This window comes from Chiroxiphia lanceolata, chromosome 8 (assembly GCF_009829145.1).
Source record: "Chiroxiphia lanceolata isolate bChiLan1 chromosome 8, bChiLan1.pri, whole genome shotgun sequence".
Taxonomy (NCBI): domain Eukaryota; kingdom Metazoa; phylum Chordata; class Aves; order Passeriformes; family Pipridae; genus Chiroxiphia; species Chiroxiphia lanceolata.
The window spans coordinates 7,257,398-7,275,296 of NC_045644.1; the positions used below are offsets into that span (position 1 = coordinate 7,257,398).

A 17,899-nucleotide genomic window follows, 5' to 3' on the forward strand; every position below is an offset into this window, starting at 1 on the left:
ACTACGTCTATTACTCTTGAACAGCCTGGTAACCAACAGGATCACAGGAAAAACGTGGCACTAGTCAGTGTGAGTAATTAGAGAGGACTGATCAAAAGTAAGCACTTTAAGAAAATACACATTATATAAGACTCATCAAAAAGTCACCTAATTCTTTAAATATTAACCAAGTGTAGTTGTTCTACCTTGCAACTGTCAAAAGTAACTTCACTGTTATGTGAAGTTTCCTGTTGAAATTTTGAATACTTCTAACATGAACCCTAAACCTCCCTGTAACTCCCTGACAGGAGGGTGGAGCCAGGTGGGAGTTGGGCTCTGCTCCCAGGGAACAAGGAACAGGACAAGAGGAAACGGCCTCAAGTTGTGCCAGGAGAGGATTAGGTTGGATACTGAAGAAATTTCTTCACTGAAAATATTGTCCAGCCCTGGCACAGCTGCCCAGGGTAGTGGTGGAGTCCCCATCCCTGGAGGGATTTAAAGGCCACTTGGATGTGGCACCTGGGGACATGGGTTAGTGGTGGTCTTGGCAATGCTGGGGGAATGGTTGGACTCAATGGTCTCAGGAGGCTTTTCCAATCTAAACAACTCTGTGATTCTACTAAGTTTTCTCAACAAGAAAAACAAAAGGTTAGAAGTATGGTTCTGTATAGAATTCACCTGAACCCACAAAGCTCATCTGTTGGTTATGGAAACAACCTGTTAAAGCAACACAGACATAATTCTAATGCAATCTGTTCTTTGGAGAAATGAAAATACTCCGTCACAAAAATCTTCTTCCTGTCACAAATATTCAACCACTTGGAAAGTTTTAAAGGAAATAATGGTACAATAAAAGTTTCCAAATTAATTTTGCCTCCATTGAAAATTGAAACTGAAATCACATTTATAATATGCAAGTTTTAAAAACTCAAGAACTAATTAAAAAAAATACCTCAGATAAGCTAGGAACAGTGAAATCCATGAGACCCAAGCCATTACATGAATACATTTCCAGACCAATAAGAATTCTTGCCATAGGATTTTGTGCTTCATCATTATTCTAAGCAGAAGCAAAAAAACCACACTGAGATTTTTTTTTTTTTGCAAGTCAGTAATATTAAGAACATTAGTTGAGATGACAGGGTAATAATAATAATAATAATAATAATAATAATAATAATAATGCTTGAAAACCTCAATTTGCTTTAAGCAAATCCTCATCTGTACTGTGTCCTTAAAAAGGAGGATTTTATTTATTTATATATTTTTAATTAACATTGTGAACTCTGAACTACTACAGTTTCAACACTAAAAATCCCCATCAACAATACAGTAAAGGTAGATTTCATATTTCATTGGGGGATTCCAGTTTTATAGACATTATTAAAAAAAAAGGAATAAAATATTGCTTTCCAACTTACTAGGTCTATAATCTATTCATAAAGAGGCCATAGTAAATGTTGATATAAATAGAGATGATTTTTCTTAAAATTTTTAATTTAGCCATTTTATTATTTTACACGTATGAATTCAAGATCAATTCTGCTCAACAGGTATCATATAACAAACACCACCATGGCAGCAAACAACAGAGAAAGATTTAAGAAACATAGATTTAAGAAACGTAGACTCATTGCTATGCCCAATGTGAAAAATTTGCTAGTTGTTGGAACTACAGCCAAAATTTATTTTCACATTGTATTCAAATATACGAAATAAATGATACACTGATAATTTCAGTCATTATTAAATGAATATATGAGTTTAACTTTTCTTTGGAAAGTTTTGTTATTATGCAGGATTTCAGGGAGATCATACCTCATCCTGAGTCCCAAGATTGATCTGCTGCTCATTTAACTGCTTTACTTTCACCCAGGTAGCAATGACCTGTTGCTGTGTAGCAACAGGGATGGTTCCCTTAGGTGTGGTTCCAGTCATCACACTTAGGGCAAATTCACAAATCTAAACACCAAGAAGAAAAAAACCAGAAACCTGAAACACAGGAGAAACGTGGAAAGCTTCTTGCACAGAACATGCCATTCATTAGTTATTTTAAAATTATTGCACACGCATCTCTAAGCCTGACAACATCTCCTTTAGGTGAGTTCACAAGGCAAATGGAAGTTACAGCCCTGAGCCCCAAGCTGGTAAGGAGCTCCAGTGTGCCCCTAAGGAGGATCTATGTGGCAGAACTGCTACATTTTCTTACTTTTTGCAGAAAATTCTACTACTGAATTTATAGGAATTGTAATATATGACAGCAGAACAAAAGGAACTACAAAAATAAGGAGGTGGTACCTCTAGGGCCGCTTGGATGTCAGAAAGTCCACTAGGATCTACCAAGAGAGACTGGGTGATATTTGCCTTTTCCTGTTTCTTTCCTGCAGCTTTTCTGCCATTGTCTACTGCTGCATCTTCTTCTTTCTCCTCAGCAGGTTTTGGCTCTGGAATCCAAGGAATAATTAGGCCCCGAGCCAAAGCGTTACATAACATCAGTAAAATCTCAGTACTTCTGTAGAAAAAACCAAAAATCAGAAGTGCACACTGCATCAGATCAAAGGCAGGAATAAAATTTATTGTTTTCAAGTAACAAATATTACTTGAAAATCTAGTTTTTTCTTAGAAAGTAAAATTATAGATGTTGAAAAAAAATTTGGCCATTGGAAAAGCAGTTTAAATCGTTAAAACTACAAAACCCACAATTTTCATAGTTTACATCCATTTCTTAAGCTCTTTCATCACAGAAAAATTCACATAATTGAAGCTTCTCTTTCATCACAGAAGAAAACCCCTAAAATTCATATTTATGTCAGACAAACATTAAAACATAACTTTTTATTAGCAAGGCTGCTATACACGAAAATAATAACTATTTTCTAAACAATTACCCTAAGCCAAACCCTTCACATGGACCCATTTCTTTCTGGTTATCATGCCAATCCACTGCTGAGCTGGAGTTTTGGGGGGTTTTTTTTTTGAGAAAACATGAACTGAATTACAATTAAGAGATTATTGTTGAGATATAAACTAACATAAGTATCAAAATTAATAAGCAGGTATTACCAGTCTTCCTCTGCACAAACTGCAATTTAGATTTTGTTATCCAGTACTGTTAAAAGAGACTTATTTGCTGCTGGTCCTTTCCCTGCCTAGTGCTGAGGTCACTGCCAACAATATGCTGAAATTTCCAGGACTGTGTCCCACAGTCAGACTTTGACTGGAGCATCTCCTCTGCAATAGTCAATCGTTTTGCCACTGCATTTACTACAGCACAGGATTTCTCCAAACCACTGTGGAATCTATTCCTCTTTTCAAAGTCTATTAATGTGCAAATCCCCTTTATTTATTTAATTTTCTATTTTCTCTTACTTCAGAACCAGTAATAACCACCTTGCTATGATTAGAAATATTTACAATGAATTATATTTACAATGTGGTAAATATATTTACAATATAGTTCAAATTCAGAGTAAATGAAAACAAACTACACATCTTGAGCTGTCCTGCAAACTCATAGTCTAAGAAAATTCTCCCAATTTTCTGACTAGCTTAACAAAATGCTATTTTTACTTGCATATTCCACAATGAAGAGAAATTAATATTGATTGGTCTAAAGTTAATACAGCTTACAGTGTATAGTAACAAATAGAAAAGATTCAAATGTAATTTTCACACCAGAAAATTAAATTTACCTTCTGAGCTACTCTATATATACACCAAAGTCCTTCCACTACTAATGAAAGCCATCAAGAAACATCTTTCACAGCACAAAGTGACTTATGCTGTTTGCAAAAATATTTCCTATGTTTTAGAAAAAAAGAGCATGTTCATATCCAAACATCTAAATTTACCCATTGTATCCAACAGTCTTGATGGCTCCAAGGAGAGTCTGCAGACACTCAATGATTTCCCTCTGTCTTCCTGAAGTAATCAGATGTCTGTTGTAATTTAAGATATACACCACAGCATTGTGAACAATCCAGGCTTCATTCAGTTGTTCTCCGATTTCAGCTGCACGCTGGAAGTTTTCCATAGCATACTGAGATAAGCAGTCTATCCATAAACTGTAAAATTAGTATAAAGAAGTTGTAATTCCAAACCTTCAACACCAGAAGAAATTATATGGTAAGGTTAAATATGCAGTAGTACATCTCAAACAACTACCAGAATAAAAATTTAATTACTTTTCAGTTGCAATTTATTAAGTCCTCATCAGAAAGCAAATAAAAGAAAAATTATTTCAAACTATTTTCTTAGAACCTTTTTCTTTTACCATGACTACGTACAAAAATGAAGAATATGATGACAAGGAATTTTACTAAGGAGAAATAGCTTCTGCAATTATCTGTGCCTGATAATAATGGTCTATCAGAGTTCCTGGGTCTTGACACATATTAAGGAAAATCACCTGTATGTTTTCCATTCTGGATCATTTTCCAGAAGATATGAAACATCTCCTGGATGATCCTGGTTTGTGTCTTCTGGAGGTACAGCATGATCATTCAGTTCAATTCCCTGCAATCTTAATAAATGAACAGTTGCCTGGAAAGACACAGAGAAATAAATTATCTACGGAGGTTATCACTGTGAAAACAGACTATGACTCAGTATAGAAGTTACCTCTCCAAAAATAAGAAAATACAAAATACTTTTCCAGATGTTGTACAGGTATGTACAACTATATGAAATATAATACAAAATACTTCATAATCTTAAAATTGTCTACAGCCAATTTTACTAAATAATGACATTGAGAAAAAACCCCATATTTCATGTATATAAATTTTTTTAATCATGTTGGAACTTTAGGGATCCAGAAATATAATGTCACATGTCAAACATTTACAGTAGAATCTCTTGTAAAAAAAGTGTTATTACAACCTGCAGTGAAACTATTGCTATAGTTACGTTCACATAGTATTTTGACAAGATGCTTCATGAAACTACTTTATCCTCTAGTTCCTAGGGAGACAGAAAATAACTAAACTCATAATATCAGTGCTTTAAGACGTATGCATAAAATTATACATAAAACAAAACTAAATGAAACAAATATGAATGACAGTTGTGTAATTTATTTACCTCTGCATTAATGAATCTTATTTCTGCTAGTATTCTGAGTGAATCTGTTTCTAAAGAGAAGGAATTGGCAGGTAGCAATGATTCTCCTGAGGTGTCACCTTGACCATTAACCATCATAGCTGCACCAGCTTTGCTCTTCCGTGCTAAAAATAAATAAATAACACCATCATTATTTTCATGCAAATCATTACCCTCAATTTACAATTTACAAATCCCCACACATTCTTAAATCCCCAAGGAAGAGTTAGTAAGAAAATACTTAAAATTATTTCACATAATTAATTTTTCTCATTAGTACCATTTATTGCACTCAAAGCCTGTTCTCAGGCAGTGCTGAGATGTTGGTTACCTGTGATTTTTGCTGCATTTGTGCATAAACTTCAATATTTGCAGCAAATAACTTGCTCCAGTTACAAAATGCACACTGAAATTACATTAGTGTGAATAGACCCCATGGCCTCTAGTTAATTATTGCATTCATGGAAATGGAGTATTGAATGTTCTGTAGTAGCTGAAGTCTTTGTGTGTTTAAACCACGGACTGGGCTGACTTTCTGGTAACTCACACATCAGTAAAGACAAAATAAGCAGTATTTTTCTTTGGTTTAATAAGGAAGAGAAAGGACTCAGTTATTTGAATATAAACACAGAGTTTGTAAGAACACACCAGTTTCTATTGATGATGCTTTTGGTGCATGGTTGCCTTCGGTTTCTGGCAAGAACTTATTTTTTCCCTTGAGTTTGGAAAAAGAGTTGAAAGATTAAACATGGCTAGTCTGGAAATGCAAAACTTGCGAAAGAAAACAGGCAAATTCATGCCCTATTTTAAGCAGACACTGGAAGCAATCTAGAGAAGAAAGGTGGAATAGGTTCAATTAACATTGGCTACTGAAAAAAGCTGCATTTCATCTGCACTTAAAGGTAAGTTTTGCAAACTCCCTGGCAAAATGAACTTTACCAGACACATGCAAAAGCCACCAAGCAGCTGGGGATTTAAAAGTGCTTTTGCCAAGCTAAGAACTCTTTTAACATGCGTGGTAGGTTTCCAGCAGACCCTCAAGGAATAAGGCACAATGCTGGATACCTCAGGGAACTGATGAATAAGGGAAAAAGGTAAAAAATATTACCATGTGAACCTCGTACAAAGCGACTGACAACCCATTTTTCTTCAGGTTCCTCAGGCATGGATAATATGGACCTAGATGACCATTAGGGAATGCACCTGTTTTCTTAATACAGGTAGATACATTTCATACAAGTGCTTTCCTGCAGCATTGGTGAAACATTTCTGAAGGCAGAGTATGGCTTCAACAAAAAATGTATTGACTGATTTCTAGAGTTGGAAGTAGAAAGAATATTCCATGTATGCCAACAGACAGTGACAGACAAGGCGCTCATGGAACTTTGGGAATGGGAAGAAAGAAAACAGAATTGTCTGACTCCTTCAAGTAGCTCCAGTAAATAAGGAAAAAGTTCCTCTTACAACATTCAAAATAAATTGTTCACTTACTTTTTTTAGGCTTTGATATCTTCCTAAACAAGTTATCTTCATACAAGAGGCAGAATCTACATGCTGCACGGCACACATCCCAGACTTCCTGCTTACGTGCAACCTTTGCCAAATCTGCCCAAAGTATAATTCTACCAAAGAAAAAACACAAAATTAATTTATAAGCAAGATTATCTTTGGCAGTTCAGGATTGACAAAAAAATCATGTTAATAATGATGGTCATCAGGAAAAAACAATTAAATCTACTAAAAATTAATAAATGGAAGTCTTTTTGTCAGTAGCAAAGATAACATTATTAATTTATTAATTAAAAAGAATCTCCTCAGCATATCAAGAGTGAGACAAAATTCTTGTTTTGGATGGTAACTATACTGAAATTTCAAATGTGTGTGACAACCCTAATGTTCTGTCTTAGAAAGTAAACTAAATACTTAAAGACAGATCCTGAGAATTTCAAAATACATCTTGAAAACAGGTTTGGATTCAGAATATTTTAGAAAACAAAAGTCTTTAAATTTCATCACAGGAATTTTTAGTGCAGCAAAAAAGGAGACACCTCCTTTTACATAAAGAATGACAAAATGATAATACTCAAAATAGAACCTGACATTTTTCTACAGGTTAATCTGACTTTCAGAATGTAAAACAATCTTTTAACAAAAAAGTTGTAGCATATGGTGTGGTACAACGACCTACAAGGACAGGACACTTCCAAGTTTCAACTGTACATCAAGGACAAGCTTTATTCAACTCATCCTTCTTCGTGCTGAGCTTCTATCAACAGACCAAGTGAGTTAGGTCCATGTGAGAGCAGATTAGGAGCAGGGAAAGAACACAGTTCTACACAGCATGGGAACATAACAGAGCTTGTCAGGAATTAAACACACATTTCAATGCTTTTCAGGGCTGATTCAATTACTCAGCCTCTTCCAAGGTACCATCCAGAAAATGAACCTCTGCAATAGAAACTTTCCCCTCAGACACTTCTACACAAGACAAAAGAGAACTTCTGGCCTGCAGTAATTACCTCTCTCTGTCATTTTCATTTCTCAAGTGTTTCAAATGCTCATCAACTTTCCTCACACTCTTAGTGTGATGCTGGGCTTTTGCACAGAGGAAGCTTATTTGACTCGTACTTTTACCTGAGGAAACTTTGCAAAGAAATAAGAATTAAAAGCAGTTCTTAAATAAAAGATATTAAAAAATCCACATGAAGGGCAAGCAATTTCATTCATCATTACGTGCTGAAACACTCAAAATTGAGCCCTTTTCTCATTCCTTCAAGCTTTCCCCAAACCAACCAACCAACATGAAAAGATCCATATCCCACCAGCATCTACTCTGCTTTTTTCTAGACCTTTACATATAGTTTTCTCAACCAAAAACTGATCTATGTTTGTTTGACCCTAAATATCTCAAGTGCATCTCTTTTCTGACAGGACATGTAGTACTCTAGTACATTAAAAGTACTTCTGAGTTCAAAATACACATATGAACAGGTTCACTTACAGTGACAAGAGGAAGGCACAGTGTCTTACTGTTCTTGCTAAACATCTTTTGCAATGCACTGTCCAGCATGTGATACCTCTGTGATACCTCTGTGCTACCCAGTTATGTACAGAGCAGTGACAGAACCTGTCCAGTACAATGCACAGTGACAGTAATATCATATTGGAAATTATGGACTGAAGAAGGACATTGTTTTCTGGATCTGTGGGTACTGCTCTCACTAAATTAGCCACCCATATACATCAAAATAGAACGAAAGGGTTTTATGCAACTGAAAAAAACCACTACAAATCTGATGTCCTGTCCTATGTGCATTTTAATAACAGAGTTGCATATATATTTTCTTACTCCTTCAATAAACACGTGTAAGCTTGTTGCAATGTAAGTGTCATGGAAAAAGCAAAAATCTCACTGCTTAGATGACAGCCTCACGAAAAAATGAAATTTTTCACAACAAAATTTTATAAAGTCTTGTGTCAAAGTCCTGTGATAGTTCTAATGTTGTAATAATCTCACTCATTTTAATGACTCATCTTGGAAGGCTAATGTGTACTAAGATGTATTCTCAGGAACTTCAGAAGTAATTTTACAGTTGTCAACTAAAAATTTAAAAGCAAGGAGACTTGTATGCTTAAAATCCTCTTAATTTCACAAACACAATGCATTTTATCTCTTTAAATCCTGTATGAAAATGACATCGTTTTCACATACTAAAAAGGACTGCACAGAGTGGAACAGCTGATCTGTAAATAAGACTCTGGCTTGTAAGTGACCAGTTGATCAAGTTTGAAATGGGGATGTGGAGGGTCAACGTTGTGGCCTGGCTGAGCAGGTGGCATGAGAGAACTGCAAGGTCTTCCATGGAATAAACAGGTTCCTTTGGGAGCTACAGGATTCCTCCTATAGCACTTCCTACACAATCTCTACCATGGGATTACAACAGGTACACTCAAAGTTAGTGACATTAGTCACACACTTGCTTTATTACCACGATAAGAAAAAACACTTCAAGCAGTCTGAAAAGTCTTCAACCACAGGCTGTATAGTCACAAACCAAAGCTGCATGAGGTACAAGGAACATGCCTATTTGTGTTCCATGTTTTAGAAGGTAAATAATGAATTAGTGCCTCAATCTCTGTACAGAACTCGAGCTCTCAAAAGCAAGATTTTAGAACAGAAAGACAAATATAATACAGAACAAACACGCAGTGTAATTAACACAGAATATTATGGGGTGAAACTTCTGAAAACACCACTTGAATAAGAACATCAGGAGTTGCTCATAGTGAAAATAAACTAGAACTATTTCCAGCCCACTACAGCACAACAGGAAGGTTTAGACAAATCTGGAGGGGAAAACAACACCTTTTCCAGTATCACAGTACAACTTTTAGATCCCTAATGATATTGATAGCAACTGTGCCACAGAATTCAGCAGAACTGTCACTTCACCTGCACTGCAGCACTCTCTATGTTGCATTAGATGCTGTGTCCAGCCTTTAAAAGTGTGCAAAGCAGACAAAGTGCAGTAACTTTTAGTCACAGAAATGAACTTTACCTTTAGCTTCATTTTCACTGTCAAGGACTATTCGAAATGTATCAGGAGCCAATGCAAGACCTGCATTTACCAGAAGGGATCTCTTTTTCCTCACATCGTCCTTTTGTTTTCCCCTTTTAGCCTATGTAAAGAAAAGAACTCTTTGCTATAAGGCTCATTTTATATTCCAACTACACCTTATTTACTAAACATAACAGAATGCAGATCATATAACTTGCTACTACCAAAAAAATACCTTTAGCACTTGTGTATCCTCATGTATCTTAAACATCATTCTGCAGTATTATCATCATTGAAAGTGACTGCGGAACTCCTGTTTTGATATTCAATACACCAAGGATAATTTAATATGAAGTACCATTCATGCTGCCCATGCAACCTTACAGTATATTCCTCAGTATATAACCTGTCATTATGCTATACCTTCTTAAACAAAGAACAGTACTTGTTTACAAATCAACATAACACATCCATAGTGCAATAACAAGGAGTTGCTACAAAATATAAAAAACTTCCTGGTCTTCTCAGAATGAGTCCAAGTCAGAGAAGGTGTAAGTGCTTTTTTTAAAGTAACACTTAAACAGAGTAAGCTTGCATGGAAAAGCATTAAAACCAGACAAAAAAATCTGTTGCCAGCATGATTTTTGTTCAGGTGCTGAGGAAGCACAACAGAATTAGATACAGTAACTCTTGACAATGACTACACTTTGACTTTACATTATATTATTTAGCAGCATTTGTAAGTGTCATGTAATACTGATTTATCTTGAAGTCAGCCAGGATGTTTAGCTATTTGGACACTGCTCTCCTCATTAAATAAAACAGTTTCATGCAATGAAATCCTAATTGCTGACAATTGCTAATAAGCTTCTTTTTTGCTGATATTTTTGCTAATTAACAACTCCCTCCCTCCCTCCGAGAAATAAGTTTTTAATGTAACTGGGAAAAAATCCTCTATCACAACCTTCAGGCTGTGAAGCAGCATGACCACTTCAACGACGATTTGCTGAATGCAAGCCAATGCTGGCTCTACTAATACCCAGTTCTACTGAGCAGCTGGCTCTCCTCTGCTGGAATTTAATGAACAAATCTGTTCCAGCTACAGCCCTTGTTCATCCTGATTACCTGTTCAATCATCACTCCCGCCCGGTCCTCCTGACGCTCAGGTGCCTGGTACAGCACCGTGCACCAATGAACGCGGTTCAAAGTCAGTCTCAGATGTTCCTGGTACTGCCCACTGCTGTCCACCTGAATAGCTTTTTGCAAATGTCCCACAGCAGCCTCCAGTCTATCCTCATCTTCTTCAATACGAGCTATTTCCATGTGAACTTGGCAACGCAACAACGTCAGCGTGCTGAGGAACACAAATTTAAGTGTAAACCGCCAAAATGAGGCACACTAAAATTCCTAGACCTAGAACTCACAAAAAGGTGAAACTTAACAATTAAAAGCAACTCTAGTATGAAAATTGATGCTCCCTTTATAATTGACTTGTTTCTTTCATTTTCACTATCCTGCTCATACCACTCCATGAAACCAGCATGTTTTCCCCAAAACCTGCACGTTCTCCAGCCTCAGGTACACTGGGCTCCCTCTCCATCACCTGCCCCAGGAAGCTGTTCATGACAGCTCAGAGCTCTACATGCTACTTTAGATTATTTTCAGGCAGAAAAACAAAAAATGAGATGAATGAAAGCAATGTCATGAGAAAGAGAAAAGGAGAAAGGTTTTCAAGCCTATCAAACATCTGCCACAGAACTCATGTATGGCCACGTCAGAGCCCATCTGACTGAGCAAGTCTGGCCCTTCTCCTGCGGGCCAAAGTAGCTACAATTAATGCTGCAATCCAACTGAAAATTAGGACAGGCAAATTAATAGGGGCAAGTGATTTCATTCAATCTCTAGTGACAGCACCACATCAGAGCTGAGGTTGAGTCAACTGGATTGCTACGAATACACAAGGTAACAAAGGCCAAAACTCTGACCCCAAAAAACCTAACCTGCAAGCTTTTAGAGAAAAATGGTCATTACTGACATTGAGTACAAATATCAAAGTTGCCTATGCTGATCTGGCACTCTTTATATGGGAAGCCTAAAAATGCTTGAATAACAGTACAGTAACACAATATACTGCTTTTATACAAGTGTGTTTCCACTTCTTCAGGCTTCGTTTCCTCTTTATGCACCTAAAAAAATGACATTTTAGAAACACTGAAAATAAATTCCTCACCTTCCTCTGCAATACTTCCATGAGAAACCACCTCCCTTCCTGCTCAAGTGGCAGATTGTGTCAATTGTAACTCACTTCACTACAGGAGTTCTGATCTCTGCTCTTAGCAGTCAGCCTATGCACAGGTCCAAACTCAACTAAGTACCACACAGTAAGGTCTATTAGTTTGACTCGATAAAAAAAGTGAAAATACTTAGGTGCTTAAGGTTAAGTACAGTATAGTAGCAAACAGAAGAACATACCTGAAAAAAATACTAGATTTTCTTAATACAGTAGCTTTTTCAATTAAAAAGTACCACAAAAGATCCAAAAGTAGTATCCTGCAAGAAGTGTCTTATTTGATATGTAATACAGAAGCCATGATGCTTTTTTTAAAACTAATTCTCTAATTTTATGTTCTTAATCTACAGAAGTGATGTTAATACAAGAATCTAAACCACAGTCCAACACATGCACTCATACTGCAGCTTTGGAATGTTCTCACAAAATTCTGATTAACTAGAGTATTATTCAGTTCCTAAAGTATTTCAATATTTGCTGCAGGTCATTAAACAGTGTGAGATTTTGCCTGAAAGGAACCTGTATTTCAGTGATTAATGGGGAATTGTATACAACATGCAGACCTGCATTTATTACAAGCGAATGGAAAATTTTCAAAGATGCTTATTATCAGAGAACTTGAGCTTTTAAATGAGTTTGATGCTGAGACTTTCCAAAGTAACAAATAAAAAAGTGCACAGCATAGAAAATTACCTGTCAATCTCTTCAAGGGCATCAGCAACTGAGATCAAGGGCTTTCGCACGCGTTGGTGCAAGTTGTGCTGTAGCAGTGGCAAGCACAGATTCCACTGGGTTGCACAAACAACCTGAATCACATTAGGATCTCCCAACTGAACTGCATGTTTTAAGCTTAAGTCAAGATTTTTTATCAATTCCAGCTGACCCTGGCATAAATGAAAAATTAATTAGCATATATTGCATTTAACGAGTACAACTTCTTACATGTTCCTCTAAATTTTAACCTTTGGACTGTTTTCAGTAGAAAACAGTCCCTCAGCCAGCAGACTTCGGAAACTTTTTTTTTTAATAATTCCTTTAATTAAAGGTTATTTTGTAAATAGGTATTGATAACTAAGGAATGTTTCTTTTAGGTACTCCAGGCTGCCATTATATATTTTAGGCAGAAGTCTGTCAGCTATTCCCCTTCCTTATGATAAATAGAAATTGGCAATTGTGAATATTTGTGAATTCAGAAGGCTTAGCTTTTTGTTTTTTCATACTAAGGTACCAACTTTGCACAGGACAGGAAAAAAAGTAATATTATAAACAGGATTTGCCACACTGTCAATTAAATTTGGTTAATTTAATTAAATCTAAAAGCAAAGCCTTACCTACAGTAACAGACAGTTGCCATTTATTACATTATTTTTAGAGGTATGCAATTAAAAAAAAAATCAAAAAAACCACCCTGTCCAACTGCAGACACGGCAGCCTAGAATTTTAGAAATACCTAAATATCCTATTTTACATTTTAGCATTGATAATGTTTCATATTATGAGGAATTACTGAACTTTTTATTTTTTTCAAAAAGTGAATGGAATTTCTGAACTCCAAAATGAGCACTGCCATAGATAGGAGTAAGTTCATGCACTACCAGTTTCCATTAAATATATTCCTACTTCCCATTTTAGGAACTTTAGGTGACTCTTAAGAGCTATTCTAAGATGTTCATTGTAGGCATTTCTCTAATCCCACTGACAACATTGATACTTAGGCTTCTGCTTTTGATGGTCTGAATCATAACTGAGTCAACTGATCACAGAAATCTAAGAAAATCCCCCCCTCCAGTGTAACAATTTATCAGGAATACTCTATTCCTCTGACATAAGAATTTGTATGAGACTGCCCATAACATGCAATCATAGCTGAGATGGACTCGACGATCCTTAGTGGTCCCTTCCAACTCAAGATATTCTATGAAAACATCTCCCACAAAGGCAAAATATGAAAACATGAGAGGGTTGCCCTTCCATGCCTCAATGCTGCCATCTTTGCTCTCGGAAAGTAATATATATTATGAACCTCTATAGCCAGACTGAAGAGTTAAGGGAAGAATAAACAACTGTGGTTTATTTTTCCCTGTCTCTTTCTTGGTAGCCCAATTTAAAAGAATATAAAGTTTAAAAGAATTTCTGATCAGTACAATGTAATTAAGACACACAGTCAAATGCAATTTTCCACATTTAACAAATTAAAACTTTTCCTTTTCTATCAAAGTTACTGCTAAAGAACATACCTCAACAACTCCTTTGGTGTAAGTCACAATTTTAGTGGCATTTTTTCTTCTTTCATATTCACATTCCAGGCATTCTATTTCAATAAGTTTCCCTGGCTCCTATGAAGTATTAATACACAAAATGCTAATTTAATAATTAAAAGGAAATATGATAAAGATGAAACCCATGAAATTACACTAACACGGCCCTGTACTTTCCAACTGAAAATCCCACTATACGAAATAATCAACTGAAACAATGCAAAGGAAGTAGAATTTATTTGAACAGCAGTTCTTTTTTACTAACCTGAGGCTGCAAAATAACTTTTAAGTGGTTCATTGCCAGAGTTTTCAGTAAGAAAACCAGTGTATACCAGTTTTCTCCTATACTGTAATTTGATTTTAGTTCTAGTAAAATCATAAAATCCCAGAGCTGCTTGAACTGGGAGGACCTTAAAGCTCATCCAGTCCCACCCCCTGCTATGAGCAGAGACATCTTCCAGTATCCCAGGTTGCTCCAAGCCCTGTTTGACCTGGCCTTGGACAATTCCAGGGATGGGGCAGCCACAGCTTCTCTGAGCAACCTGTGCCAGGGCCTCACCACCCTCACAGGAAAGAATTGCTTCCCAGTATCTGATTTAAATCCATCCTCTGCCATTTGCTTAATAATGTTATTAAAAAGGTACATGCTTGGAATCAACAAGCACTAGTCAAGACAGAAAGGATTCAGCTTGATGGGTAGTGAAACATATAAGCAAAAAAAGAGGCTAGACTTTCAACTCCTCAGGAGAGATCTGATTGTTAAATCATATAATTTATATGTATGGATCATACAAATATTTAAGATAAGTTTCATTTGGTTTAAATGGGTGCAGTAGAGAAATTCAGACAGCATCTCCATTCCTCAAGCACTACAATGTGTTAATTTAACATCCCTATGATTGCAAAACAGACAGGATTGTGGGAAACTGAGATGAACCCAGAACTGTCCCAGTCATGCTGTGACAAATACACAGAGGTGGAATTCATGTCATGGCTGAGAAATTTGTCAGTGCTTGGCAAAAGCCAAGGAACTGGAACTTAGATCCAGATTTCTCTCACTCTGCTATGAAGGGGTTGCTGTCAAACCATGCTGGGCAATCTGAAGGTGGTGACTTAAAAACACACCAACTCCAAGGGAGAAGGTTAAAATAGAAGCAAGGTTTCTCTACTGCTGCCACACAACACATAATTGCTACTGCTGTCCTACACAAATACTCAAATCCTTGTCAATCTTTCATCTAGAGGATTTAAACACATCTTCCAGTGGAATGCTATGGATTTGTGTGTGATTTTAGACATGTAGGAAATGTTCAGAATAACAGGCCTGAATCAGATACCTGGAATAAAAAAAATTCAGTGAGGATAAACTTACCAGTAGCTCAAAGTAGGATCATTATAATAGAAAATTGAATTTAATTTCCAATCAAACTCTTGCGCAGGTAACATTTTAAAAATGTAAGCAAAAATCTACAGTTAGTATTTATTTGCCAAAATGAACTGCACTGCATATCATCCTGGTCTACTTACATTCTACCTTCTGACCTGGTATTTTCTCTCTAGCTTAGGAATAGATCACTTAGCCAAATAATTATTTATATTAATGAATATACAAATAATACACAGATGGACAGAAGATCACAGAACCATCAGTACTATTTAGTAAATATAAATATCAAAGGGGTGTGTGTATGTAATCAAAAATTCCCAAACCAGTGTAATTAATACTTACAGTAATTCCAGTACTTTTTAAATCGAGGATACATTGAGATGCCAACTCAGTGCAGTTTACTTTCAAAGAAAAATGAGCTAATTCCAGAATCAAAGGAACCCTTCAAAAATAAAAAACCATCACTTCAGAGAATTTGATATTGCTCCTCCATGGAATTATAAAAACACTACTTGAAAGTAACTGTGCCATATATCTGAAAACCATGAAGTCATCTGAATATTACAGAACATGTGACTATGCTAGTAATGCTCACAGTTAACAAGGAAAAAGGAAAAAGTTTAAAGCTGGTTACATGAAAAATACAAAAGTTTATGATGAACATTTTTAATTAGCATACTCCTATGTAGTCTTGTACAAACAGTTCCTGAAGAAGACAAAAAATATAGAACTAAATGCATGCATGAAAAAATTGGTGAAAGAACAAACTAAGATTGCAAGTAATTTTGGAAATACAATGCAGGGAACTGGCACACAAAGCAGTAAAATCCATCAGTCTGCTATCTAGGAACAAAGAACACAGACACACAGACAGAGACTGTGTTCTAACTGTCTGGGATAGGAGAAGTAACGAGATACCTGAATACTTGTCAAAGATGATTTACCATTACAAGTAAAATTACAGTATTACTTCCATATATAACTACTAGAATAGAGGTCTCTATGCTGAAGAACTGGGAAGGGCCTCAAGAAAAGCTAAAAATTAACTACAGTCTGAAAAGTGCTTGTCAATTTTAAGGTCAATTTTAAGACCTTTGAAAAATCTCATTAACAAGAAATGGTTACGGAAAGATTTAATCATATCACACAAAGAGCTGTATGGAAGAAGATGTTTAATCCTGGGTTCTTTAATAAAGTCTAATAGGGTTTTGTCTATTTCTAAGATGACCTACATGTTAAAGCAACACAAACTGTTTTAACCAACTTCCACGGGACTATGACAAGTAAAACTCACTTCACACTGAGAACAGATGCTGGAGGTACATCATATTGTTTCAAAAGTGCATATAAAGAATTCAGCTCTGTGATGGCATCACTTGGAAATTTATTTGTGTCCCACTGCCTGCAACATATTAGGAATTGGGTCAAAATTTTTTCGTGAGAAATATTATTGTATTAATATTTTGAAATAACTCTAACTTCAGAATGGATAGCTTAGTCCAAGGGATCAGTAGGATAATTGGGTTTTGAAATATAAAAAAAAAAGTTAGCAAAACCTACTTCAGGATGGCAAGTAAGTAACTCAGAGACAGCCAGATACAAAGCACTAAGAACATTCAAGCGTAAGAATTAATATTTCACATGGTAAATTTTATTCCAAAACAAAAAAAACAAACTGGTGTGCAAAACTCCTTTCTTATAATGTCAGTATAAATTAATGCACTGTTACTTAGAAAAGAATTAATGCTTCTAAAATGGGGAAATGTTGAGACATTGAAAAAAAATTACATGAGATTTCATTATGAAGTCTAATTTTCAAAATTGTTTTATCCCTTTAAAATGTAAAGACTTCAAAAAGCATGATGCCTTCTGTCCTGTGATTTATGCATTATATGTCAGGTGTGATTTCTCCGCTTCATCTTTACTTTCTTGCACGTGACTTGTGTATGGAATGACAGTCTGCTGGATATTAATGGAATTCTTTCTCCTGAGATAATCTGTCCAACACACTACTCCCTACATCCCCAAAGAACAATCTCACATTTTAGCTGAGGCTGTTCTCCAGACAGGCCTGACAGTTACTACACAAACTGTCATTGCAATTTTCCTTTTAAGAAACTAATCTTTGCAGTAGATTTTTCTACTGGCACATGGGATACCAGAACCAGAACCTGCCTCTATAATATGCAGCATCAAAGAACAACTGGAAGGATACAATTTCATACTTACAATTTTAACATCTGCAATTTATAAATAACTAAAAGATGGGTGGAATCTTGTATGTCCTTCTCTACCTCGGAAATATCCATCAGTTTGTGATACACCT

General features: G+C 35.9%; 1 protein-coding gene across 6 annotated transcripts in view; it reads right to left on the reverse strand.

The window, feature by feature from the left end:
* The window catches only part of CFAP46 (cilia and flagella associated protein 46), a 64,312-nt gene that overhangs the window by 41,041 nt on the left and 5,372 nt on the right, over positions 1 to 17,899 (reverse strand). For all 6 annotated transcript variants that reach the window (XR_004358191.1, XM_032694188.1, XM_032694186.1 and 3 more), the window contains exons 7-21: positions 17,803 to 17,897; positions 16,868 to 16,975; positions 15,916 to 16,015; positions 14,166 to 14,264; positions 12,622 to 12,812; positions 10,764 to 10,992; positions 9,639 to 9,759; positions 7,599 to 7,722; positions 6,571 to 6,701; positions 5,062 to 5,204; positions 4,388 to 4,521; positions 3,831 to 4,043; positions 2,278 to 2,491; positions 1,798 to 1,941; positions 932 to 1,039 (exon numbers count right to left, since the gene is read on the reverse strand). Coding sequence is in view for 5 of the 6 variants with exons in the window: in XM_032694188.1 (XP_032550079.1) it covers positions 932 to 1,039; positions 1,798 to 1,941; positions 2,278 to 2,491; positions 3,831 to 4,043; positions 4,388 to 4,521; positions 5,062 to 5,204; positions 6,571 to 6,701; positions 7,599 to 7,722; positions 9,639 to 9,759; positions 10,764 to 10,992; positions 12,622 to 12,812; positions 14,166 to 14,264; positions 15,916 to 16,015; positions 16,868 to 16,975; positions 17,803 to 17,897 (2,154 nt within the window). In the remaining variant the exon portion in view is untranslated. The remainder of the gene's footprint in view (positions 1 to 931; positions 1,040 to 1,797; positions 1,942 to 2,277; positions 2,492 to 3,830; positions 4,044 to 4,387; positions 4,522 to 5,061; positions 5,205 to 6,570; positions 6,702 to 7,598; positions 7,723 to 9,638; positions 9,760 to 10,763; positions 10,993 to 12,621; positions 12,813 to 14,165; positions 14,265 to 15,915; positions 16,016 to 16,867; positions 16,976 to 17,802; positions 17,898 to 17,899) is intronic.